The following is a 26,619-nucleotide window of genomic DNA, read 5'->3' as shown; positions in this document are numbered from 1 at the left end:
GAGACTCTTCCCTCTTCCCTTTTCCCTCTTCTATCTATATCTAAGGACCGCTAGCGTAATTGTGCTAAATTAATAACGACTAAAGAGCAGCTTATCCTCCTTATTATTACCCTCCTACTAGCCTATATTACGCCGACGAGCTAACTTACGCGCAGATAGACGAGTAGAGCGACTTAAGCGACGACTAGATACTAGGCTAGAGAGACGAGCTACCTGCTACTAAAGACGCTCTACTACCTCGAAGTCTTCGTCTTCTATCGTACGTCTACTACGACTCTAAGATCGATTAGCGGCGGTAGTCTTACGAAGCTAATTCTTACGAAGTTACTGCGATACCTTAGCTAAGTTAGCTATATTCTACTCGATCTGTGCTCGGCGCTATACCTATATTGTTAGTTAAGAAGGACTAGGCTTAGTAGCATCTACTATAGCTATAGCGCGGGCGGTAGCTTTAGCCTTTATAGCCTCCTTTATAGCCTTCTCGGCTTTGTTCTTTTCGTCTTGCTTAACCTAGGCAGCACGATTAGTAAGAACCTGCTTAGCGATACGATTAATCTCCTAGACTAGATCCTATAGTAGCACGTCTCTCTAGTGCTTATTATTCTCGCGGAGCTATAATATAAAAGCTAGTATACGCTCCTCGATCTTAGTCTCGTCTACGCTACTAAAGCTCTCGATATCCTTACTATACTTCTCGTTAAAGAGCTCGCATAGATCCTATAGTATTAGATCCGGCATTAGGAAGTTAGATAGTACGACCTCGAATATACGGTTCTCGTATAGGTCTTCGTAGAGCTATTTAATACGCTATAATACCTAATTCGAGAGATCTCGTAAGGCAAAGGCCTATATAGAGTTTATAGTTAGAGCCTTAATAGACTTCGGGGTCGGTAGTAGTTCTCTCTAGAAAAGCAGCTCTAGTAGTTCTAGATTACATATACTATAGTAGTCCTTAGTGCCGACAACCTCCTTATCCGGAGGGAATGTGCACTAATCTTCCTTATAGAACTAGAGCATTATAGTACGGAAGCAGCGGCGGTATTTAGGGTTAGGGTAATAGCGTATATTCTAGACATATCTTAAGATATTAGGTATAGCGTTACGCTACCTAATCTCCTTCGAATTCTAAGGCTTCTTACTTGCGTTGTCGGCGATAGCTTTCTCTACTACCGTATAGAATAGGTTGTCGATAAAGAGCCTAGGACCCGGATTGCTAGCATTGCTAGTGCTACCTAAGCTAGCAACGTAGGTCGTATCGTTAGCATCGTCCTCCTTACTACCCTCCTCTTCGTCGTCTATACTAAACTTATCGAATAGAGTATCGGTATTATCCTTATTAAAATCCTCGCTAGGGATAGTAATATATCGGAGATAGCTTAGGCGGACTAGCATAATAGCTACTAGGTAGTACGCCGAGGCCTAAGCTATAGCGGTGCTAGTAGTAGGAACACTAGCAGGCTCTCTTAGGATTATTAATCGATAGTTAGACTTAACTAGTATACGCTTAAACGCATCGTCGATATACTAGGGTAAGAAGATAATAGTAAGCGCGGTAAGACTAGCGATACGCGCCGTACGACTAAGCTTCTATATTAGATTATCGAGATCCCTAGTAATAGGGAACTTATACTAGCAGACTAGCTTAATATCTAGGATGTTAATGCTAACTACTATCGCTAGTATACCCTAAAGAATGCGGATGCGGGAATCTAGCTTCTTAAACTCCTAATATCGCTTATCCTTATCGATCTTAGCTATATAAGCGGTATAGAAGCCGATAATCTCGTATATATTAATCGTATATAGTGCTCTAGCTTCTATCGGCGTACTATCCTATATATACTTGCGGTCGCCCTAGGCAGGCTCTTTAATATAATTAGTAAGCTAAATAAGCCATAGTATAAGCTATAAACGACCCTTATCTACCGAGCCTCGGCCGTCGATAAAGATTATTATCTTCTAAATATTCTACGGAGTTGCGAGGCCCTTATTATCGATTGCCTTACGCAATACGAAGTATAGATACCGGAAGTTATTAGTCTCGGTTTGCTTAAGAATTTGAAGGATATACTTGCTATCCGGACGATTAATGCTACCGCGGATAATCTGCGTATATAGCGTAGCTAAACTCTAGATACGGAGACTATTATTAATAAGATACTTCTTAGTCTTATCGGAGACTATAGCGGAATACGCTAGCAGCACGGTATTGATACTTATTAGCTACCGAAGCAAATAAATAGTACCGTAGCTATTACGGAAGTCCTTCTATTTAAGATAAAGATAAGCCTTATCCTATACCTATAAACCTAGCATTAGCTTAATCGCACGTACGATATCTTGAAATACTAGAGTTATAGCTTGTTTAGGGCTACAGATAATATAGTTGTATTTGCCGTTCTTAATGTCCTTTAGTATATCTAGGTCCTTCTTAAGTATATCGGCGGTTAATACGTATATACTAACAAGTGCGTATTCTTCTAGACGGAGCTAGCGTATAGCCTGCTCTATATCCGTACCCTATTCTTCTACAATCCGGGTTAGAGGCACAATCTAGAGAGTTATTATACTAGTTAGGAGGGTAAAGGCCTAAAAGACTAATGCCTTGCCTACGCTAGTACGAGCGATTATAAGCATATCCTATTAACCGAAGATTAAGGCGAGAACTACTATAATCTGTAGGTCGGAGGGCTTAGAGTCGCGCGAAGGATATAGTAGTCTTAAGACCTTGCGAAGACCGTAGCGGATAATCTAGCGATAGTATACTAAGGCGGCCTTATACTAGCCGGCATTCTAGACTAGCTACTAAACCTATTAAAGTAGCGTATCCTCGTTCTTAATTATAGTATAGGCGACACTAAAGTAAGCATCCTACTCTTATACTAAAGCATCGATAGCAGGCAATATAGGAGATAGATCGTACGTCTATATTAGCTCTTCGCGTATAATAGGGCTACGATAAACCGTAGGCGCTCGAGGTTGATATATTAGCTAATCTTCTTAACGCGATAGGCTAGTAGCACTAACGCCGCTGCCGCCGCGACCTAATCTACGATAAGTTAGCTAACCGCGACTACTACTACGACCGCGACTAGTAGCAACCTTTACCGCTTTCTACTAGCGCTTCGATATATTTAAGTATTCGCCGGGCATAGCGGGCTTGTTATAGTTATACGGACTAATATAGCGTGTTTGTAAGGGTCGGCGGTATCGGAAGATATATTATCGGAAGATGTATAGTAGTACTCGAGTATCGCTCTTAGTAGCGGCGGAGATTGATATAGGCGGAGGCTTTAGTAATGCTTGTTTAAAGTGTTTAGGACTTGATAAAGGTCTAGCAGTATTACGCGATACTTAGTAGAGTGTTTGCGAAGGTTCTAGTAATAGGAGACAAGAGCGCGGCTTTATAGGCGGAAATAAGAGGCGTATAGGCTAGTTATAAGCTAAGGTATATAGACTAAGTAAAGCGTAAGACACGCATTTAAAAACACTTAGAGGTGATAGAGCAGGTCTTTCTTAAGGGGATTATATATTTCAAATAGCAGATACGAGTATTGGTAGATTGTCTAATATAGGTATTTATACGATAAACGCGAGCTTATATAACTGTCCCTTCGTAAAAACAGTCTTATTTTTCTACAGGTCGCAGTTCTATATATTTTTTTTACGTAACACGCCCAAATCATTTACTTACGTGCCTTCTAGAACCCCCTTTATACATGTAATACGCTTAGACCTCTAGTTGTTGTACTATTTAATGTCTAAATCTATGTTCTCGGGAGTATAGTGTCCGTTTTCAACGTTTTGAGTTTAGGCGCTTCGCTAAGACTTAGCTTGCCTTAGGTATCAATTTAGAACCGAGATAACCGAGAGCACAGACTATAAATAGGACTTAAAGAACGGAAAAATCTAAGAAAATAATAAGGAGGAATTAAAGATCGCGGCTTAGACGGCTATCGATTCTATAACTCGACTTTCTAATAAAAGGGATTAGATCCTAGACTCCGGATATACTAGACATATATCTAACGATAAGAACTACTTTACGGACTATAAGGAAGAAACCGGAAAAGTTACTCTAACGAACGGTAAAACGATAAAGGTCGCGGGATCCGGTATAATCCTCGTCCGGTTTAAGGGAATTCCGACTACGATTCTAGACGTTATATATATACCCGAGATTAGCTGTAACTTGCTTTCGATAAGCTAACTCTTATAACGAGGTATTACGACTCTATTTACTAAAAAAGAAGCTCTACTTTAAAGAGGAAACGAAGAACTAGCAAAAGGAGTATACGTCGGAAGATCTTATATTCTAAAGAAATCCGGATTAATCGGGACTTCGAGAGTAGCTACTGCTATAACTAAAGATATTACGCTACTTTAATATCGACGCTTAGAATATCCTAAAGACGAAAAACAACGTAATATATATAAAGTACTACTAGGAGTCCTAGAGCTTTCGACGTTAAGTAAGTCTTATAAGACTTATATTACTACGAAGTTTAATAGATAATAAAGTCGAGAAGAACCTAAAAAGGCAGATAAGTACCTAGATAGAGTATATATCGATTTTTAAGATTAGTATAAGTATAGTACCTTAGGAGGAAATAGGTATATACTAACGATTACGGACGACGCTACGAGACAGTTAGATATCCGTCTTACTCGCTATAGAAGCGACGTATACGAAGCCTTTAAGGCTTAGAAACACAAGGCCGAACTTAAAGCTAGGAGGAGACTAGAGGCCGTAGGAATCGAAAGCGCTCCGGAGCTTATTAAAGCTTTTAAGGCCTATCTAGGACTACGAATCTAAATAACGACGCCCTATACTCTAGGATAAAACGGGGTAGTAGAGAGATAAAACCGTACTATTATAACTAAGATACGGGCGGCTTTAGAAGGATCTAGATTATCTAAACGATTTTAGGGCAAAGCGGCCTATATAGTTACCTATTTATATAATAGGCTACCTATTAAAGGAGGAGATATTACTCCTAGGGAGCTCTATACTAGAAGAAAGCCTAGCGTAGAATACTTACGAGTATTCGGCTATCTAGCCTATCCGTTTATTAATAAAGAGAAAAGGAAAGATAAGCTAGAAAAGATAGTATTTCCGGGAGTCTTCGTCGGATATACGAAGTCTACGAAATAATATAGGATTTATAATCCTAAGACAAACGCTATCGGAATCTATACTAGCGTTAAATTCGACGAATCGACTAAGGGAAGTAGGTTACTATCTAGAGAAGAGCTACCTACTCTATAGCCTATTACGGATAACGATAACGAAGATATCGATCTCCTAGATAAAGGATAGTCTTAAGAAGTAGAGGGAGATTCCGAACCCGAAGATAATACTTTAAAACTATAAGACGAAGACGATAGTTTAAATAACGACGACGAAAGAACTACTCGAGAACCGTCTCTTACGGCTTCGAATATAAACGAAGAAGGACTAAGAAGGACTACGAGGATCCCTAAGGTACTAAAGAGACGAAGGGACGAGATAGGGCTAGTAGCTCTAAAGGTCGACTATCGAAAGGCCTTTAAAATACCTATCCCTAAGACCTATATAGAAGCTATTAGCGGCCCTTACTCCCGAAAATAGAAAGACGCTATTTGAAAATATATCGAGTCCTTAACGGCTAATAATACCTACGAGATTACCGACTATTCTAAGCTAAAGTACGGAAAAGGTAAATTAAACGGTATTATTCCGAAATAGGGTTTTAAAGTAAAAATAGTACCGAACAGACAAATCGACAAATTTACGGCGAGATTAGTAGGAAAGGGCTTTATATAACGCTACGGAATCGATTACTTTAAAACGTTCTTGCCGGTAATACGTCTTAAGAGCCTACGCCTTCTCCTAGCTATCGCCGCTAGTAAAGGACTTACTATATTCTTAATAGACGTAGAAAGTGCCTATCTACTTAGAGAACTAATAGAGGAAGTCTATCTAGCTATCCCGGAGGGCCTAGATATTCCCGAAATAAATAAAGTACTTAAACTCCTAAAAGGAGTACTAGGACTAAAACAATCCAGACGAGTTTAGAATAAGACTATTATAGCTTTCTTCGAAGAGTACGATCTCTACGCTATATCCGCGGATTAATCGGTCTTTATTAATAGCGACTATACGATAAGAGTCGCGTAATACGTTAACAATCTTATTATACTAGAGAAGATAGAAACGGAGGTTAAACCGCTAAAAGATAGGCTTACGAAGAGGTTCGAAATAAAGGATCTAGGTCCCGCTAAGTTTATACTAGATATACGAATCGAGAGAGAAGCCGACGAGTCTATACTACTAGATTAAAGGCACTATATCGAAAATACGCTTAGAGAAGAGGGCTTAGATCTAGACGAAACCTTCCGAGTATCGACTCCGGCAAACGGATACGCGAATCTACTACCTATTATAAAGGACGAGGAGGTAGTAGACGTCTAGAAATACTAACGACTTATCGGGAAACTAGACTAGACCGTACGAGCTACTAGGCCGGATATATCTTTTCTAACGTAACGACTAAGCTAATCCTCGGTAAATCCGGCTAGGAGATATTACGACGGAGGTATCTACGGCCTTAGATACCTAGGGAATACCCGGGAGTACTATATAAAGTATAGTCCTATCCTAAAGAACGAAAACGATACGAGTCCTTTAGTTACTCGTCTACCGGTTATTTATACCGATTCGGACTACGCGGCGGACTCGACTAGGAAGTAAACGATAGGATATATTTCCCTATTAGCCGGAGGACCTATATCTTAGTCTACTAAACTATAAAGGTCCGTTACGACTAGTACTACGGAGGCCGAATACTTAGCGCTATCCTATACCGTAAAGGAAGCTATTTAGATCTAGAATTTCCTTAAGTAAGTCGGATATCTTACGGAAGACAACTTTAAAGAACCTACGACTATCTACGGGGATAAGAAGGCGGCTATCGCTTTTAGTACGAAATCCCGAATTTTATACTAGAACGAAATATATCGACGTAGTAGTATACTATTTATAGAAACTATTCGAGGACAAACAAGTAGATATAAAGTATATTTCGAGAAAGGACTAACTCGCGGACTTCCTTACTAAACCCCTAACGAAAGGGAAGTTCGAAGAAAACGTAAAAAGAGTCTTAGAGATAAGAACGATTAAGAAGGATTAGGACTTAGCTATTTAGTTTACGACTATATAGCTAAGTAGAGGGAGTATTAGAATACTCGAGAATATACGAGGCTAGTTAGATTTATAAGTAAGAGGGAAGAGATAGAATCTTTAGGATTATTTACTTACGGGTTAGAAATAGCTTAGAATTCTTAGCGTTAGGGTATATAAGTATCTAGTGAGTCCTTTGTTTAAAAAGCAAGCAATTCTATTATTTTATCGCTTATCTATAACACTAGTATCGGCTTTTGTCTTAGCTATAGTCTTGCTAGTGCTAGCCTTTGTCTTAGTCGCAGTCTTCTTCGTTGCCGGTGCCTTCTGCCCGACATTTTGGGCGGCAGCAGGTGTCTTTCGTGCCTTGCCTTGGCAGTGTCTTGGGTGCAGTCTTCCTCAACAGGTAGGGTAGCAGCAGGTGTTTTTCGCTGGCTTTTGGTTGCGATCTTCTTGGCTACCGGTGCCTTGCCATGTTGGACTTTGTCTTGCTTGCAGTCTTCTAGGCTTCCGATCCCTTGCAAGCGTTGGCCTTTGTCATTGTTGCAGTCTTCTTGGTTGCCTGTGCCTTGTCCTCAATAGCTGGGGGAGTAGCAGGTGTGTTTCGTGTCTTGCCAGTGGTTTCTTGCTACTGCTAGCCTTTGTCATAGGCGCAGTCTTCTTGTTTGCAGTCTTTTTGATTGGCGGTATCTTGCCAGTGTTGGCCCGCTCTCGTGAATATGAAAACACGACGCTCTCTCCGTACCAACTGGAGCTTCATCCACCTCGAACGGCAAGTCTCGACACTGATGAATGAGGAAAAGAGCTCACTGAGCACCTCGGTAACATGGCGGACACCAGTAGCGATGTGAGTGGGAGGATTGCCTTGCTAGTGTTCGCCTCTGTCTTGGTTGAAGTCTTCTTAGCTGTTCGTGCCTTGCCAGTGTTGCCCATTGTCTTGGTTGCAATCTCCTTGGTTGCCAGTGCCTTGCCGGTTTTGGCCCGCTCTCACCAGGATTTGAACAGGACGCTCTCTCCTGGGGCCTGATAGCATCTCGAACGGCGAGTCTCGATACCGATGAATGAGGAAAAGAGCTGAAATCACTGAGCACCTCAGTACCATACATGGTGGACACCAGCAACGGTGCAGGTGGGATAGGAGACACGGTCAGCACTGATGTAGTGAAAAATGTTCGTGGCGGGTTGTGAAATTCACACTCGGACACCAACACGATGCTCAATAACGGCGTCGGTGGGATACACAGCAATCACCGGTGTGGTTGGGGATGTCCGTAGCGGGTTGTGAACTTCACCAAGGGTAATGATGTGATGCACCAGTCAGGAAGAGCTGGATTTCCAGCTATAGGAGACGAAGAGGAGTGGATAGAAAGCCGCGAGAGGCGCGCGGGTAAAGGGCGAGCGACGTCTTTCTTGTTGACCTTGTGCGCCTTCGATTTGTCCAATATGGTGCCTACAAACGGCGTGGGAAGCACAGCCATAGTATAGTGAGGGATGTCCGTGGCGGTTTGTGAACTTCTCGAAGTGTGGCGATGCGCCCAGTCATGAAGAAGAGCTCCACTTTCAGTCGTCGAGGAGAATATTCCAAGTCACTGCTGGAGACTGTGGGAGATAAAGAAAAGTGGGCGGAAAAGCCGCGAAAAGGCGCGCTGGTGAACCTCGAGCGATGTCTTTCTTGTTGACCTTGGGTCCTCGATTTTTCCCAACATGATGCCCAGGAACGGTGTGGGTGGGATGGGATATACGGCAAGCTCAGCATTGGTATGCTGAGGATGTCCGCGGCGGCTTGTGAACTTGAACTTCACGAGTATGCGCCAGTCATGGAGAAGCTTCCAGTTGCGTGTGATACGTGTTCAGTCATCGAGGAGAAAGTCCCAAGTCACTGCGGACATCCTCAGAGATGAGGAGGAGTGGATAGAAAAGCCGCGAAAAGCGCGCGGATGATTCTCCAGCGGCGCCTTTCTTGTTGGCCTGGTTTGCCGAAGGAAAGGCCTCGGGGCTCATTTTGTCGTTGAGATTCTCATCGTACTTCCTACCCATCAGGTTTCTCAAAGACGGCTTCTCGAGAGAGCTCCATTTGCTTTTGCGATGATGTCAAGGGTCCTTCGGCTGACACAGAACAAAGTCACCAGTGCCATACCTCAGGTCAGCGACGAGAATGTAGGCCACCTTCTTTGGGTTTGTCGGGGGGTTTGAGGGAACGGTGCGCCAGGGAAATGAAGCGTTTCACGGATCTTGTGCTGTTCGATCTACTTGTACTCTCATCACTGCCCAACAATGAGTGGGCCTTGATCATCGCCCCATAACCAGCTCCAGCTCCTACTGATCATCCACGAGCCTTGCAAAGTCCACTTCCATCTCTTCAGCTGCCAACCCGCCAGATGCCGATTTGTTTTGCACACCCCTCCCGCTATGGCCAGCTCCGGCTCCTGCTGATCATCAGCCTTGCAAGTTCCACACTTCCATCTCTTCAGCTGCCAACTTGCCAGATGTCGAATCGATCCGTCCTGTCCATCCCTCCCGCCAAAGCTCTGCTCCGACTTGTCGTCAAGAGCGCGTGTAGAATGCTTCAAATCATCCGTGTGGCCTGCCGAGCTGTTGTCTCGAAGTGTGTTGATTGATCGTGGCGCTTCTCCACCCACCTTTTCGTCCATGACCTGCCTGCCTGCGCTCGAGTCTTTCTTGTTTTCGGTGTCAGCCTCTTGGAGACTCGCTCTCGTGTAGAGCTTGTTGTTGCGCAGCTCTTCGGCGTGTTCGTGCAGACGTGATCGCTGGGCGCAAGGTGAGTGACTCGAAAGCTTCCCAAAGCGATGCGCTGATAGTCTGTGGTGGTACAGCAGTGGTCGCTGGGGGCGGGATGAGAGACTCGAAAGCTTCCCAGAGCCATGCGCTGATGGTCTGTGGTGGCGGCTGCTGGGTCTGTTCGTTCGCCACAGGTGTTGTTGCACGATTGTCAACCGACTGAGTGGGAGTGGAATTGGCGATAGATATGGTGCGATTGTCGACCGACTTTGCTGGAGTCTGGTGCGCTGCCTGATTCGGGTTGGCGATAGATGTCTCGCGATCGTTGACCGGCTGTGCTTGAGTATGGGGCGCGGCCGAAGTGGGATTCGCGACAGACATCTGGCGATGGTGTACCGGCTTTGCTTGGGTCTGGAGCGCGATGTGCTCGTCGTCCGCAGTCTCATGCGCGACAGATGTTTGGCGATGGACAGACTCTTCCCAGCGAGCTACTGTGCTTTCAATCTTGGCTCGAAGCAGCGCGCGCCTTTGCTCCAACTTGCGTCTGTATTCGGCCTCCATGTCCTCTACAGCTCTTTTCACGCGCATTGGGTCTTGCAGGGCGTGGGGATACCATTTGTCAAAGGACTTTTGGAGGAGGTTCTGTGATTCATAGACCTGGATGTCGAATTGCCAGGCATGTTCGGTCCTCGACCATCGAAGGCGCCAGTTGTCGATATTGTTGTGGAGGATGGCTGCGATTGCTGCGCGGGCGGAGAGATAGATGGTGTTGGATGCGATGGTGTGTGGTGGAATGTCGGGTACACGGCGGGCGAGAAAGAGCTCGCTGGCGGTGTCGGCGGGCGGAGGTTCGTGTTCGCGATGCCACGCGTGGACCTGGGTCACGGCATCATCATGAGTGGCGATACTGGTGGTGGTGACAATGGCGAAGTGATGGGCATCGGCGTCGCAGGCGAGGAGCAGGTCGTAGAATTCGGTCCACCATGTGCTGAAGGCGTTGAAGATGGCGCGGTCAGCGGCAGAGATGTTCATGATAGGAGGTGCAACTGCTGCCAAGAGTGTGGGGGAGGGGAAGACGATGCCGCTATACATGAAGGACGATGTGCATACAATACGAAGCTGCTTCTTCTTTACAGGTGCACGTGGAAAGGGGAAGCTGATATTGCCGTCCAGTTGGCTGGTGAGTGCGTCACATTGTGTCTGTCGCAGCGCGACTGAGACCAAGACACGATCCACGCGAAGCCTGTAGCCAAGACAACGGTGATTCACGCAACTCAACGAGACACAAATACTGCTTCTCTCTCTCCCGGCTTCATCAATCATCAATTACCACGCCCACGCCCACGCCCACGCCCACGCCCACGCCCACGCCCACGCCCACGCCCACGCCCACGCCCACGACCATGCCACCAAAGCGCAGACCTCGAGGGCCACCTCCACCACCTCCACCACCTCCACCTCCTCCACCTCCACCTCCAGCCACGACTCATCAACAACACCTCCTCTACGCCGCCATCTTCTCGGCTCTCACCATCTTTCTCGCCATATACTTCTTGCTTTTCGCCCGAAACCCCGCACCAGGAACTATCGTCAAACAAGACGTCGTGCCCGAACTCGACAGGACCGATGGCCGCATTGTTGACAGCACCATCGCCTACACCAAGACACTGCTATGAATGAAGACTTTGTGTAGCTTCAGTATAGTATCGCACATTCACCAACGCTTGCTTCACGCCTTCTCATTATGCTTTCGCTTCATGCTTCCTCGCTATGCTTTCGCTTCATGCTTCCTCGCTATGCTTCCTCTCTATGCTTCCCCCATGTGCTTGCTTTTCATGCTCACTCGCTTCATCATCGCCAGCAAAGCACGCAGTCCACTTCAGCGAAGCATGCTTCGCCCATCTATATTAACGGAACGCCTTCTCCCTCTTTGCTTTTATCCTCGAAGGTGCTTCCTCCTGTTACCGCCAGTCCAGCTGCACTGCACATCCTACAATGCATCCTTTCTTCAAGAGAAGCAAGAGTGCAACACCACCAGAGAGCCGACGACATGGTTTTGACACGACCACACGTGGCACAAATAGCGGGCCACCTTCGCCGAAGACGACTCCATACCAGTCTGGCTTCACCCAGCGCAGCTTATCCACCCCGGAAGGCGTAAATCTCTTCTCCAAGGAGGCAGGCAAGCAGGAAGTCGGGGAGAAAGATCAGCACCGAAGCAGCGTGGAGGAAGATTGGCAGGATTACATTCCAAACCTCAAGAAGGCCAGCAGTGCCTCCTCTGAGGAGAGTGATGAGATCAGCAGGAAGAAGAAAAGCATCGAGGACAGATGGAAGAGTGGCCAGGATGAGAACTACAACAAGAGACATCTTGACCAAGAGCTCGATGCCGCCCTGAAGTTGGAGAAGGAACGGGAAACCCGACCAGATCAGCCAGGCACAGGCTCCTCCTTTTTCACTGCGCTCGTCACCAAGAGCCATCTTGACCAAGAGCGCGAGTCACTGCAAAGCATGCCCCGATCAGATCAGCTAGGCAGTTCCTTTCTCGCCGCGCTCGACACCAAGAGACATCTTGACCAAGAGCGCGAGTCAATGGAAAGCAAGCCCCGATCAGATCAGCCGCAGACCTCCCTTTTCACCGCTGTCGACACCAAGAGACATTTTGGCCAAGAGCTCGAGGCGACCTCCGAGATGGAAAGCCTATCCCGAGCAGATCAGCTTGCCACCTCCCTTTTCACTGCGTTTGACACCAAACATGAACCAGAGAAGCAGCTCCGGCGTCGTGTGCCTCGGATATCCGCTCCTGGCCCATTGCACGAAGCTGATTTGGCACCCGAGGACATGAATCAACGAGCAGAAGCTTGTCTTTCTCGTGGAGAATCTAGATTTCTTCCTACTCCACTGCGGGAAGCTGCGGACATCGATCAACAACCAGAATCACCTTTTCCTCGTGGACATCCCAGATTTCTTTCAGCCCCGTTGCAGGTGGCCGATTTGGCTCCCGAAGACATCAGCAAACCACTGGAAACACGTCTTTCTCATGGAAAATCCAGATTCCTTCCTAGCCCATTGCAGGAAGCTGAGATCATCAATCAACAATCAGAATCACGTCCTTCTCGTGGAAAGTCGAAAGCTCATTCGGCAGCCTATCAACGATCAAAGCGTGCGGCTGAAGATTCCTTCCCCGCCGATGGTGACGATGACAACAAGCCTGCCAAGGACAGCGGACCCATCTCCCTCGCCATCAACATCGCTGTCACCTGTCTCTATCACTTCTTCCTCTCAGACACTACGCTCCTAGAGCCCTTTATCATCCATCACGCGCTCCCCGCAACAACATGGTTCATTTTCAGCTACCTGCTCCCATTCATCCTACACTCCACCATCCTCCCAATTATCCTCCAAACACCACAATGCTCTACACCGCATGAGATCCAGCAATCATCAACACCTCACCGCTCCCTGCACCACCCATCCATACTCATCCCCCTCGAAAAAACCTGGTCTTACTCTCCAAACTTCCAATCCCTCCACCTCGCCGACTCGCACGAATCCTTTCTCGACCTTTCGGCTATCTGTCCACTCCCCACCGCAACACCACACACAGTGGCAGCACCTATCACACCGAACACTGCATGGCTGATGAGTTCTGAATCTCGTTCTGGGCGACGAGAGCGTTTTGGTAAGAAGAATGGAGTTTTCGTGACAATGCCGATTGTGATGGGGAATGGACGTGGGAGGATGAGAAAGGAGAGTGCAGTGGGGTTTTTGATTGCGATTTACAAGGATCGCAATGCGAGTGGAGAGTGCCGCGGGGAGGTGGTGAGGTTGTTGGAGGGGATTGAGAGGTTGGATTTATAAGATGAGTGGGGAGGAGATAGGGAGATGGATGGAGATTGAGACATGAGAATGTGTGTGAGACTTCACGAGGGGGAATTTAGTAACCGAGATACTACTTGTCTTTGAGGGAGATGGGATTTATGGGATGCTGGAACACCGAGTCTACTCGGAACTGAAGGAAGAAGTCTGCAGACCCTAGTGTAGGGTAGCGAATCGAATCGAATCGAACTTGAAGAATAAGATCCTTCTATCTGCAAATGAGAAGGAGTGGGATGGGATGGGATGGCATCTGTACCGAGTTCACTTGTTGCCAATAGTCGATCTTGATACTGCTTCGATACCTCGATTTGAGATGGAAGCGGGGTAACGAATTGACAAAGAAAGAGGCAAAGGTTCTAGAATCGGCAAGGAAGCAAAGACCAGCGAGTGGATGGTCGATGGTAACCGGAGAATGCTCGTTCTGGCAGAGAGAGGGAGAGAGCGATTCTTCTGGTATGGTATGTAATTCAAGTAGTCTCTTCATTATGATTTACTCCTTCACGCCCTCTTCATGCACAAACATCCTCCTCTCTACCCTTCCCTTCCCTTCCTCGACCATCCATCCCTTCTCCCTATCGAGAAATCTTGTCAAACCAAATCCCTCACCCTCTCAAACACCCCCTCCACCTCCTCCCGCATCTGCTCCACACAAACCTCCATCTCTTTCACCAAACTCTTGAACCTCACCATGTTCGTCGTTGTTACCTGTGTAGTGGTAGTGGTGGTGGTTGTATTGGTCTTGATCAAAAGTAAGAGATCTCGATGTTCTTCGTAGGCGCGGAGGAGGTGGGAGTAGAAGCTTGTGAGGTCGGGGCCTTGTTGGAGAGATTGGGCTTGTGCTATTGCTGAGGTGGGGTTTGTGAGGTGCGTTGGCGTTGGCGTTGGCGTGGGCGGGTTACAGAAAATATCGCTGCTGCTGTTGTTGTTGTTGATGGGCGTTTTTGCTTTCGACATGCTTGCTGGATAATGGATGGCTCGCCGAGGCGAAGTCGTAGTCGAAGCAAGCTTGGTGTCGTCGCTCGCTCGCGGTGGAAATCGGGACGTGGATTCCTTGACTGCCGATGACGCGCGGACTTGGGATTTGTGATTGATTCCGCGTGATTTGGGATGCAAGGTCGGTCGGGTTGGTGATTGCGTTTGCGGATACGAACATCGATGAGTGTTGTTCGTGGAGTGTGCGCTCTTGGAGCAGCTTCGGAAGCGGCAGGATTGAGGTTGCGGTGGAGGGAAGGCGGGAAGGCGGGTACGTCGAAATTCGGGAGCTCGCGCGTGTCATCTCCGCGGCGTCATTAATGACATTCATCATTCCCATAGAGCCTTGGTGTCGGTAAAGTCTCAGAGAGCTTCGAGAAACGCCAATGGTGCTTTCGTGCCGTATGCTTGCTTGCATTCAGCATATTGACTTGACTGTCGTGGAAATGCAGCATATGCCATCGCGAATCGAAATTCGGGCATGACTGGACATTTCGCTACCGCTCACGAATCCATGCTCTCTCGGCGACTGAGATCAAGTGAGTTGATTTGTTTCGCACACGGCCACCGAGAAGTTTTGCTGGAGGTCTTGAAGAAGAAAGCCATTCCCGATCATGCTTCGATCCGCGAACCGGCGTTGCTGAACATCGTTAGGTCTGCCAATCAATGAATGCCCATCGTTGTCGCCGGCCGTTTGTCCTGTCGCCAGCTGCCAGCTACTCCCTGCTTTCAGGCTGCCACCGAGCCATGCACCATCACCATCATCTCCATCCTCTTCCGCATTCTCTTCAGTCCCGACATCCGAGTCTGAATCACCACCAAGCACAAGCATGCCAAACGAAGAGTGTCTGTCGTTGGCCACAAGAGTCAGAACCGAAGCACAAGCCTGCTGGATGAAGAGTTTCTGTCATGGGCCACGAGTGTCGGAAGCGAGTAGTACTTCGCATTGTATCCGCTGCCAGCAAGTGTCGCACTCCTCCCTCCCACGCGAGCTTTGTTCGGCAAATGAATGCGAACTTGGATTTGACAGCCAACAGTCTCTAAGCTGCAATGATCCCGTCGTTGTCGCAGGACTCGAATCCTTGATGACACTGTTGGTCTGGTATTTTGGTTCAGGACACTGCAGTTCTGTGGTGGTGCCTCATTCGGATTCGTACGGATGGTATCGACCAAGTGTGCTCCATGCAAGAGCTTGCAAGCTGAGCTCGTCTCATCGCAGTATCGAGATTGGAGTTCGGCGCAATGTTGATCTGAACTCTCCCGCCAGAATGTTGTCTCCCGACTATGATGCTACACGCTTCACTGCAGGGTCTTCCACCATCTACGATAGGAGGCTGTCATCGTTGCCAGTTGAGCTCATCTCCTCGCTGTATTGAAGTTTGCATTTGGGGCAATGTTGGTCTCGACTCCCGCCAGACTCCTGTCTCCGAAGAAGAATGCCACACGCTCCGACTCAGCGTCTCTCTCTGGCATTGGAGGCTGCTCTTGTTGCCATTCGAGCGCGGTAGTGATTCACGCTCATCCTGTCGCATCGATGTTTCTGCTGTTGCAATGCTAGACGCTCTTGGTGTAGTCTCTCACTCGCTCTCGCTCTCTCGAAGCTCAAATTATCTTCTCTCTCACTCCAGAAGCTGAAGTGGTCATTGTTGGCAGCCAGGTGTCATGATTGCTTACGCATATGAGCTGATCTCTCCTTGTCGTTGTGTGTGATTCCAAATTGTGAACGCTGCTCTGGGTCTGGTGTCTCATGCCGGAAAGTCAGGCTTTTATTGTTATCGAGAATGGTTTTGCAACGCAAAAGGTTCGTCGTTCGATCTCCAAGAATGGTGTGGCCAGGGTTGGTTGTGCTTATCTTAGCTTCTCCAGGACAGTCGAGTCCAAGATACTGAGCCTCTACACTTCGTCAAAGTGTAAGCACGTCGTAAAGGTGCTTTGTTTACGCAGTTTATCTCTGCGGAGCGGCATAGTTTTGCGTCTTGCTCAGGGACGGGGAGAGAGAGGACCTAACGCCAATGGCGCAGGTGACCATCCAGAGCATTGATGAGCTGCTGGTGGTGGTTGATGGCGGCTGCCGTATTCCGCCGCTGCCGCATAAGCTCGCCAAGTGCCAAAATGTCGCGCTCGGCCAGGATGGCGGCATCCTCGAGCTCCGCTTGGCGTCGGAGTTGACGCAGAAAACTGCGCCCAAGACGGCGGAGATGAGGCGGGCCATTGGGCTGGCGAGGCCTACGCCGGCCAGGGCTTGACCCGCGGAGAGAGGAGGCGGGAGGGAGAGGCGGAGAGGAGGGCAGAAAAGAGCGGGGAGTCGGAGAGGAGCGGCGCAAGGAGGAGCGGAAAGTCGAAGATCCAGGGAGAGGCTGCGAGGAGGGGAGGGGCGAGGGGCGAGGAGAGACAGCGCCCAGAGTCTCTTCCAGCAAGCCGGCATCGTCGCTGGCGCGGCCCTGCTCGATCGAGCCCTCAGATCTGGGCTGATCATTTTGATGCAGCGCCAGGTATGCCTCCTTGGCGGCAGTCAGGATCTTGGGGTGGCGGCGGCGGCGGTTCTGAGGAGGAGGAGGAGGAGGAGGAGGAGGAGTGGCTTCAGCAGCCTCCAGCTGCTTCATCTCCTCCACAAGGACTTTCACATCGGCCGGCTGGAGGCGGGCATCTTTCGACTGCCCAAAAGCATTTGTGCGGTCCCGAACTCTCGCGCGACCAATCTCGATTAGCCGGGTCATTACTCCGGCATAGTCGTCAGTCCGACGAGCAATCCATCGCAGACCGTCCAGCATCCTGGTGCCGAAAAACTCCGGAGTCCAGTCATGCTGATGACCGGAAAGCTTCCAGTCCCAACCAGGCCAGTTCTCTCTAATGGCTTCGACCTACATGTCCATGTTAACAAGCATGTCTCAGACGGTGATGCAGATGCATAGAAATGGAACCTTCTCCTGCTGCTTCACCAGCTGGCCCGAGACCATATCCAACTGAGCACGAAGCTCCGTGTTCCATGCAAAACGATTGTAAAAATGCTCGTAACGCGCCGGGAAACGAGCTTGGTAGTACCTGGCATAGGCATGCAGGTTTAAATCTGCGGCCCTGTACAGCGATCCAGGTAAGCAAGCGTCTTTCAATGCAATCGAAATCATTCTTCGGCTGTCACTCTCTTACATCAACGGGCGCACAACCGAGGAAATATGCCGTTCCAAAACGGCGATGCGAGCTTCGTCGTCGCGACACTCGTTCATGGTGGCTGAAAGCCGGGCAAAAAACATGTCCTCTTCCAGGACAGGCGGGAGGGGGCCGGCCGGGCGAGAGGAGGATGCGGCGGAGGCAGAGGCGGAGGCAGAGGCAGAGGCAGACATGGTGGCGGGGCGAGGCGAGGCGAGGCTCTTGATTTCTTCTTTCTCGTAATCTCGTGGTGGTGGTGGTGGTGATGGCGCGGGTGCTTGTGCTGGGGCTGGTGCTGGTGCTGGTGCTGGTGCTGGTGCTGGTGCTGGTGCTGCTGTCGATGGCTTCGGGCACGGAGTCTCTTGTCACAGATTGCGACTTGTCAGTCAACATAGGCGGGAACCTACTGTGCCTGTGGCAGTCCTTGCCCGCTGAAAGCTGTGATTTACAGGTTTGGGAGGGTAGGCGTGAAGCAGCCCAGCATCGAAGCGGAAAGTCAACATCGCTAGGAAATCGCTGTGCCTGTGGAAGTTCCTGCATGCTGAAATCTGTAATTCACAGGTTCGAGAGGGTAGGCGTGAAGCAGCCCAGCATCGAACCTGAACGTCAACAGAGCTGGGAAATCGCCGTACCTGTGGAAGTTCCTGCATGCTGAAAGCTGTAATTCACAGGTTTGAGAGGGTAGGCATGAAGCATGTTTGCATCGATCCTGTAGCTTACCAGAGCCAGGAAACCGCCATGCGTGTGGCAGTTCGTGCATCCTGAAACCTGTCACTCACAAGTTTGAGAGGGTAGGCGGAAAGCAAGCTGGCATTGGTCCTGTGAGTGAAAGTAGCCGGGAAAGCTGGGCGGCTCCGTGTGCCAACAAAGTGTGAGCGAAGGAAGCTTTCGCCTCATATCCGCGGCTTTGGTGGAGACACCCGCCCTCACGCCGACCTTTTGCAGCAGCGAGAACTCACCCATCGTATCCCAGACACCCCAAACCTCTTCTTCATCTCCACTGGCAATGCCGAACGCACCTCTGACGACCTCCGCACCGCGAATGATACGACCAACACCCTCCGGTTCGCCGCAGCGACTCCCAATGATTGTGACGGTGTCAGGAGCTGGTGTTGCTGTCAGCACAAAGCGAGAACCTCGACATCCGTGAACAGTGCTCGATGCTCAGCAATCTCTGCATGCCACCAACTCCGGCGGGAGTGTCTCTCGTACTCGATCCCATCGCCGCAGCCGCCCTCGCCGCCGTTCCTCGTCTCATGAAAAGTCTGAAAAGGTGGAAGTCTCGAAGCGGGATAGATCTATGAGAAAGTTGAGTCTTTCATCAAGGACCTCAGGTGGTGAAGACGCTTGTGCGCTATGCGGATCGCTACCCTGCTCAGAATGGCCGCTTGGGATACGCTACTAGCTGCCTCGAAATTACAGCCCAGAAGACCTTCAACTGTTCATCAAGAGCGGCGAGATCACGCATACAGAATCGATTAGCACCATGCCCAAGTTCCACAAGGCTATTCGCCGCGCCTTGGGCGAGAAGAATCGCGACAACCCTGCGGAGATGGAGCTTCGAAAGTCGACACGTACGGCAGATGCTTTGCGGAGTTCAGCCGTATCGTGGAGATCTGGAATCCACGGATAACGCGCTGACCGTCGCGCCCACCGAGCGTGTCAACATCGAGCTCAAGGATGCTATATTACGCTGGCCCGTTGGTAAGAAGGCTGAGGACTTGACCTACGATGAACTTATCAGTGATGCCTTTGCCAACGAGGAGGCCTCCATATACCATCGCATCGCGGAGCACAAACAGTCGGCCGCTTTATCTTCGACACGTACATCAACGCGACGCGAAACGGCACTTCTTCTAGAGCACCTGCTGCCGCGCCGCGAACAGCAAAAACACCCGCTTCGGTCAACGCGACTCCGGAATTGCGGCGGCCGTGACCCCACCACCGGCCATTTCCAATCGGCATCTGCGCCATTGACTACCTCGAAGCGTTAGGAAGAGGAGGAAGCCCGCAAGCTCGCAGGCAGGTGTATCTTGTGCAACAGGACTAGTCAGACTGTGCCGGCGCCAACGACAAGAGGGAATGCCCTTGCGTCAAGGCCAAAGAAGCTGGCAAGGCCAATCGCGCACGCCTTCCAGCAATTGCTTCATCTGACGGTGGAGTTGCACTCGTGTCCGGAGCGCTGCCGGAAAACGGAGCAACCTTGAGCAAAGTCGCGCTCAAGGGGATCTCTCCGAGCTACTTCAGTGTCCAGTTCCTGCATTCAATCGAAAGAATTCCATCCGCCAGAATCTTCTAGCTACGGCCAACTCGCACACGCCCGTACGGCGCAATCAAGCACGGCATCATCGTTGATGACATGAACACACGGACGAGTATACTTCATCGCTTTTCCGTATCAGTTCAGCGGCCTTGAAGGACATCAAGCTTGTGTTAGACGAAGAGAATGTAGTGCTTCCCTGTACTCTATCTCCTTCCTCGATAGAGCTGTCTCAATCTGAATGCATAGTGGACTGTGGATGCACTGAATTTTCTTTCATAGACACTGAATACCTGCAAAACTATCATTTACCTATGTTCATTCTTCCAACGCGCGCGCCGTCGAGTCCTTTAATGACACGCCTGTCGGCAACGTGACACACGTTGCGAGGCGACCAAACCATGCCACTGTCCCATAACACTTGGAGTGCCAGTGTTGCTTGCCGAGCCGAGGAGCCGAACACCAGGTGCTCAGATCTCTGCGATCTACAGCACCCAGTGTCGAGCCGATGAGCCGAGCACCAGGTGTCCAGCCTGGCCGCCCAGCAACTGCAAGTACTCGGCGTCATTGTCTGGCGCATTCTTCTACACGCCCATACGAAAAACGACATCCGCTCATCAAAAGCGATATGCGCTGACGAAAATTGACATCCGCCCACGAAAATCAACATGCGCTCACGAAAATCGACATGCGCAGGCTCACACCTACCTCCACGATGGCAGCGCAGCCGCGTATTGACGGGAGCGAGGTCTTGCAGCGCGCCATCGCAGGGGAATTCTCGCAGTCGAGTCGGTAAGGCCCCAAGAAACTTCTGCTGCAATGCTGGCAGAAGGCCCGGCATCACCAGCAGCTTGTCAATTCGCAGAAGGAGCATGTCGTCATCTATGCGGCGCGCGAAAAAAGAATGCCGCTCCAAGGACGAGCAGATTCGAGAGCGACGACAGTACCTGAAGATTCTCAATCGACACAACGGCTATCAGTTCCTCGATCTCAGCTGATCTCAAGCGGTGATGAAGAGGTGGAGTTCGGCAGAAGGAGAAGGAGAATCACAGGGCAAAGCGGATGCCCGAAGTACACACCGATCATGGTCGGGATGTCTACGTTACGTGAGCATGTTCGCCGGTGGTCTTCTCGCTATGCTCGCGATAAGCGTAGTTGGGCAAATGTTCCGCAGCGGTGATAAAGTGCTAGAGTTCGGCAGAGCGAGAAGGACAAGCGGCTGCCGAAATAACACACCGATCATAATTGCGTACGCGCATCTTCGCTAGTGGTTGCTCGCTATGCTCGCGATGAGCGTGCTTGAGCACATGTTCCGCAGACCACGGCCGTTGACGGAGTGCACTTATGTGCTGAATCTATAGAAGTTGATTACTAAGTACTCACTAGTCAGCGGCTGTGATCATAATTATAGTCAATAATAAGTGAGTAATTAGTAATTATAATCACGTAATTATATAATTAGTACCTATAGTGATACTTAGGGTTAAAAACGAGGTAGATCTATAGGCGGTCGTTACTGTCGATAGCGCCTAAGACTAAGTATAAGTCCGGTAATAGTCCTTCCTCTTCTACCTCTTCTAGTACGGCTAATTCTAATAGCACCTTAGCAACCCCTGTTCTTATCTAGTTCTTCGAGTACTCGTTTATACGAATATAGTTACTACTTATACGTATACGGTCCTATCGAGTAGTACGGCGGCTTATACTAAAGGTCCTCTCTAACTCGGCGGATATAGTAAAGGCTAATAATATATTAATAGCTAGTTGCTATAACGCTATATCGCAGGTCTTCCGCTATTGAATCTACTAGTTAATAGCACTTATTATAACTAGCTTCTCGAGGCTAACTAGTAGTAGTACTATTAGACTAGTATAAATAAAGGCTTCGAAGGGGTTCTAATTAGTAGCAACTAGGTTAGTTTAAGACTTAATTTGCTAGCGCTTAAGGTCCGATAGTCCTTTAAATAAGCGCTATAGCGTAGATAGTAGTTAACGGCTACGTCCGAAGCGTGTCTTATAGTCCTTCTAAAGCGCTATAGACTATAATAAGGTAGTGTCTATATCTACCGCTAAGCGGCCTCTAAGCTAGGCAAGTCGTCGGCTTAGATATAGCAAGACTATAGTAATATATAGAGGGCTCTTCTAGTTAAGGTCGTAGTACTTGTCGAATAGCACTCTAGCTATATTAATAGACCTAATAAGGACCTTACGGTAGGTATTCTTACTAGCTAAGCGAAGGAAATAGCTTCTTAGGTATTCTATAGACTCTTAACATATATCGAATATAATAGTATAGCCTTAGAGCCGAAGAGTAACCTCTTTAAATAGACTAAGAAACTTCCGTATATAGGTAAGGACCTTCTAGTCGTCGTCGGCTAAGCTAAACTCGCGTAGGTACGGCATTCTATCGAAGAAGGTATTTAAGATTAGCCTAGTTTAAATAGCCTCTTCTATTATTAGAAGCTAGCTATTCTAGCGTGTTTTACCGGGAATCTTTAGTACTATATATAGCAGTTATAGCTAGGCCTTACAGACCTCTTAGAAGATGTTATTATTGTCGTTCTTACGTAGAAGCTTAGCGAGTGCGAATAACCGTTACAATAGACCTTATTTAATAAAGGACTTAATATCTATATCGAGCTACCTCGAGATTAAGACGCTATCGCTATCGTTACTAAGCACTTAGTTAAAGTCCTTACTCTTAGTAGCCTCTACGTCCTTAGCAAATATAAAGGCTATAGTTATATAGTTAAGAATATAGCTAATATAGCGAAGGCGGCGGTTCTTCTAGGAGTAGCCTTACGAGTCTAGGAAGCGCTTAATAGCGGCACTAAGTGTATTGTTGTTAGAGCCGCTATTAGTCGTTATCTGGCTAAGTTTGCTAGCTATCTCGAAGGTTAAGAAGCAAGGTAGGACACTCTTAGTAAGGAAGTCGCTAGTATAAGAGCTAGGTAGAAGTTGTAGCAAATCTAGTAGTATTTAGACTAGGCGGCCCTATAAGTTGATATACTAGCAATTAACGGCTTAGAAGAACTTATAGCTATACTAAGACTTCTATATATTAGTATAAAAGTAAATACAACTAAGCGCTACTAATAGTGCTCGTTTAACCCCTTCTCGCTAGCTCTCGAAGTTATATAGAATACAAGGAAATAGTAAAGTATAGCTCTTAAGAAGAACCTGCTCTATATATAGATTAACCGTTAGTATAAGGTCCTTAAATTCCTTCGTAACTAGCGCAGTATAAGCGATACTATTAGCTATTACAAAGCGAGCGAGGGCGTATCTAAACTTGTCCTTATCCGCGGCGCCTTTAAGTATATTCGTCGTCTTGTCCGACTTAATAGAGCCTTACTTCTTCTATAGCGCTAAGAGGTTAATCTTCGTCTACTTCTTATAAGTACCTTTAAGCTTCCGTTTCTTAATACCGACGAATATAAAGTGCTTCTTAGCTAGGTACTAAGGCGCGTTACTAGAATTAGACGCGTACTAATTAGGGTTGTTATCGTTATAGTATATATAGTAGAATGCCTTATACCTGCCTCTATCGACCTTTAAAGGCTCTCTATCTTTTAGTGCTCTCGTATATGCCTATAACGCTAGATCTAGCTAGTTCCTACCTTTTCTACGTTTCCTTAACTCGGTAACCGTAGGCGTAGGTATCGGCTATACTATATTCGAGGACTACGAGGTAGATAGCCGAATAGAATTAGAAGATTAAAGGAACAAGGTGTCCTCGTCTAGTATTAGAGACAGCGCTTTATTAGCTTTAGAGGATAGAAGATCGCTTAGATCGCTCGAATCTTTATAGAATAGTATCCGATCTAGCGGCTCGTTTTCCTATATCGATACTTAGGTATTTATGTAATTTTCTAGTACTTTCTAAGTTAGTTTATACTTCTTACGTAGGTTATCTCGTATATCGAATATATTGTTGTCTTAAACTAAACAATAAATATCGAGATTTGAGTTTGCTAGCGTACGGCTAAGCCGTCCGGACCTTGCCGTCCGTACTAAGCGAAGCTTATCTATTAGCCTTAGCTAGACCCTAAAGTACTAATATAACGTAATAGGCAGATGCGATAGCAAGCTCGAATACTAATATCTACGACTAATTATACCTAATTAATAATAACAACCTTACTATCGCTAGTAGTACCTTCGCTATCGATTAGACGGTATAGTACCCTATCGATCCGATCCTTAAATAGCGTCTACTATATCGAATACTACGATTTTAGCCCGAGAAAGCACTCTTCTAAGTAGAGGTATAGTTTTCTACTAAACTTAAAGTAGCGACGAGAACCTAGCGCTATATGCCTTCCTTTCCGGTCGATACCCTTACTTACTCGCTAAATACTATTAAATATACGCTCCTAGTATTCCCCGGCCCTTCGAACGATCTCCGACGTATACCGAAGGCTCTTTATCGTCTTCCTTATAACCCTCCGATACGGTAACTATAAGCCCTCCTTTTCCGCCTCTTCGATATACTACTCGAAGTCCTTCTATACTACTTCTTTAATAAAGGATAGTATACCGGCTTGTTAGAAGTGTAGCTAAGTAGGAGTAATATAAGAGTCGGTTTAGTTAAGAGTTAGATAAGTCGCTAGTACGTCCTTTAGTAATAGCTATAGGTAATAGCTTTATAGTACTAAGAAGGCTTTAGTTAACTAGTCGGAGGTCTATACTAGCGGTAGTAAGAGGTCTTTCTCTTAAGAAGATATAGACTTAGCAACCTATCTAAATTAGCGACCTCGTATACTAATACTCGACTTATATACCTCTCGATAGACGTGCCCTATCTTAGGTATATTATTATCTATAGAAATAGAAGGAAATAGTGCGAATTTAATACCTTCTATAGGTATAATATATACCCTAGTATTGCCTTAGAATAACCGACTAATTACTAATTATAGTTACTAATTACTTACTCTATAATTATAATCGTAGTTACATGTGATTACAGTAACTAGTGATTATTAGTAATCAATAATCAACAACTATAGCTAAATCTAGAGGGCTAGCTCAAGAACATAACCGGACATATCGATACGCAGTTCTCGTTGGTTGAGCAGCTTATTCCTAGCAGCTTGCTTTTGATGAGCCACTTTCCGGAGGTGCAACAGGCTTGTGATTCCGCGCAGCCGCAGGTGGGACACGCTTGCGAGGTTTGATGTCGAGAGGCATCCTCGACCAAGCGCCCGGGCTGGATCTCCTCGCCACGCAGAAGCCAGAAGCTGTCGCCAAAGATGGATCGACAGCATTATTCCTCGACATTGCCGCCTCACACCACGAATTGCCCGAGCAGATGATGGGGCAGCGGCTGGGTGGGCGCATAGCGGAGGTGCTCGAGATGCACACGGAGGAGAAGGCTATGTGGGCGCAGCGTGCACAGTCAGCGGTACTGGAGGGCGAGGAGTATCTGAGGGCTGCACGCAGGGAAGTGGTAGTGCTCTATAGCCGTCAATACACCCCCATGGAGTTCCCATGAATCCACAGTGAATGAAAGTCATTCATCCAAAGGAGCGAACTGGTGTCAACCTAACCAAGGTCCTCAGTTATGATTTTGAATTTGGATGCATCAAGTGCGAATGGCCATTGCCGGAGCACAGTCATTTGTCTGCGGTACGGTTAATACAGTATCCAGCCTGTGGGCTACGGTTGTACGCGTGGTATGAAAGCGTAGAGAAGGACTTCCTCTTCGACCTTGAGGCTACCATTGTTTATCAAGTGGTAAGGACTTCACGTAACTCCCGACACCAGGTGCTCCTTGTCCGACCTGCCGACACCTGGTGCTGCACCTGGTGTCGCATCTGGTATCGCACCTGGTATCGCACCTAGTGTTATGCCGACTAGCTAAGCATCGGGTATCTAGCTTCGCTACCTATATTATCGCCTGTTTGTATTTAAGCAAATTTCGATCTATTTAATTAAAATTGCCTTGTTCCTTAGCTAATTTTAATTAAATAGGCTTACCTTTATTAGACTAGTGCTTTTTATTAAATAAGGCTAATTATATCTAGTTCTAGGTATTATTTAACTATATTTATATATAAGCCGGATTATAAGATAAAGCTACTAATCTTAGGAAAGCGGATCCTTACTATTCTTAATCTACTATTATAATATAACTACGTATTAGTATTATTATACTATAGTAATAATAGCGACTATCTTTATACTTAATTAAGTCGTCCCTAGTATCTAAAGTAATATAAGGACGTAATATTATATAGCTATAGCTTTAGAAAGTAAATCCCTAGAATCTAGTTTTCTACTAATAATACTAACTTTTATAAAGAATATTATCTAATACAACTTCTAATCCTTCCTTTTACCTAATATCGCCTATAGCGATATAACTAAACCTCTAACTATAACGTAATATATCTATATAACCTTCTATACTACCTCTAGCTATTTCGATTGTTATAGTATCTAGGTTCGATAGCTA

At 47.3% G+C, this 26,619-nt stretch overlaps 4 protein-coding genes across 4 annotated transcripts; 2 read left to right on the top strand and 2 right to left on the bottom strand.

The window, feature by feature from the left end:
• Positions 1 to 7,457: 7,457 nt before the first annotated feature.
• Positions 7,458 to 11,644, bottom strand: MYCFIDRAFT_180044 (uncharacterized protein; the record flags this gene model as incomplete). The annotated part of the gene is made up of 18 exons (XM_007934026.1): positions 7,458 to 7,544; positions 7,567 to 7,724; positions 7,795 to 7,910; positions 7,947 to 8,113; positions 8,154 to 8,209; positions 8,247 to 8,377; positions 8,414 to 8,719; positions 8,753 to 8,988; positions 9,050 to 9,239; positions 9,281 to 9,299; positions 9,329 to 9,393; positions 9,428 to 9,900; positions 9,924 to 10,078; positions 10,108 to 11,144; positions 11,176 to 11,204; positions 11,235 to 11,386; positions 11,433 to 11,571; positions 11,624 to 11,644. The coding sequence occupies 18 exons, from the start codon at positions 11,642 to 11,644 to the stop codon at positions 7,458 to 7,460; spliced, it is 3,537 nt and encodes a 1,178-aa protein (XP_007932217.1).
• Positions 11,645 to 11,684: 40 nt separating this feature from the next.
• MYCFIDRAFT_180043 (uncharacterized protein) lies at positions 11,685 to 14,246 on the top strand (the record flags this gene model as incomplete). The annotated part of the gene is made up of 7 exons (XM_007934025.1): positions 11,685 to 11,972; positions 12,005 to 13,707; positions 13,739 to 13,767; positions 13,803 to 13,812; positions 13,873 to 13,939; positions 13,977 to 14,104; positions 14,141 to 14,246. 7 exons carry the CDS (start codon positions 11,685 to 11,687, stop codon positions 14,244 to 14,246), a joined length of 2,331 nt encoding a protein of 776 aa, XP_007932216.1.
• Positions 14,247 to 14,270: 24 nt separating this feature from the next.
• On the bottom strand, positions 14,271 to 18,549 carry MYCFIDRAFT_180042 (uncharacterized protein; the record flags this gene model as incomplete). The annotated part of the gene is made up of 21 exons (XM_007934024.1): positions 14,271 to 14,287; positions 14,337 to 14,352; positions 14,387 to 15,042; positions 15,078 to 15,237; positions 15,261 to 15,281; positions 15,315 to 15,641; positions 15,671 to 15,744; positions 15,770 to 15,872; positions 15,910 to 16,042; positions 16,078 to 16,172; positions 16,196 to 16,234; positions 16,269 to 16,346; positions 16,376 to 16,445; positions 16,478 to 16,496; positions 16,547 to 16,645; positions 16,693 to 16,731; positions 16,761 to 17,613; positions 17,647 to 17,892; positions 17,917 to 18,233; positions 18,269 to 18,277; positions 18,303 to 18,549. 21 exons carry the CDS (start codon positions 18,547 to 18,549, stop codon positions 14,271 to 14,273), a joined length of 3,618 nt encoding a protein of 1,205 aa, XP_007932215.1.
• Positions 18,550 to 18,586: 37 nt separating this feature from the next.
• MYCFIDRAFT_180041 (uncharacterized protein) lies at positions 18,587 to 26,006 on the top strand (the record flags this gene model as incomplete). The annotated part of the gene is made up of 24 exons (XM_007934023.1): positions 18,587 to 18,643; positions 18,682 to 18,755; positions 18,781 to 18,995; positions 19,022 to 19,162; positions 19,214 to 19,888; positions 19,954 to 20,147; positions 20,174 to 20,249; positions 20,276 to 20,329; positions 20,409 to 20,414; positions 20,442 to 20,504; positions 20,550 to 20,591; positions 20,626 to 20,890; positions 20,930 to 20,942; positions 20,989 to 21,281; positions 21,334 to 21,426; positions 21,454 to 21,505; positions 21,536 to 21,544; positions 21,571 to 21,580; positions 25,270 to 25,282; positions 25,310 to 25,315; positions 25,347 to 25,627; positions 25,675 to 25,722; positions 25,752 to 25,815; positions 25,847 to 26,006. 24 exons carry the CDS (start codon positions 18,587 to 18,589, stop codon positions 26,004 to 26,006), a joined length of 2,904 nt encoding a protein of 967 aa, XP_007932214.1.
• Positions 26,007 to 26,619: the final 613 nt, after the last annotated feature.

Source organism: Pseudocercospora fijiensis, assembly GCF_000340215.1.
Source record: "Pseudocercospora fijiensis CIRAD86 unplaced genomic scaffold MYCFIscaffold_13, whole genome shotgun sequence".
NCBI classification, from domain to species: domain Eukaryota; kingdom Fungi; phylum Ascomycota; class Dothideomycetes; order Mycosphaerellales; family Mycosphaerellaceae; genus Pseudocercospora; species Pseudocercospora fijiensis.
Note: the sequence above shows the minus strand (reverse complement) of the source record. Positions and strands in the feature narration are given on the sequence as shown.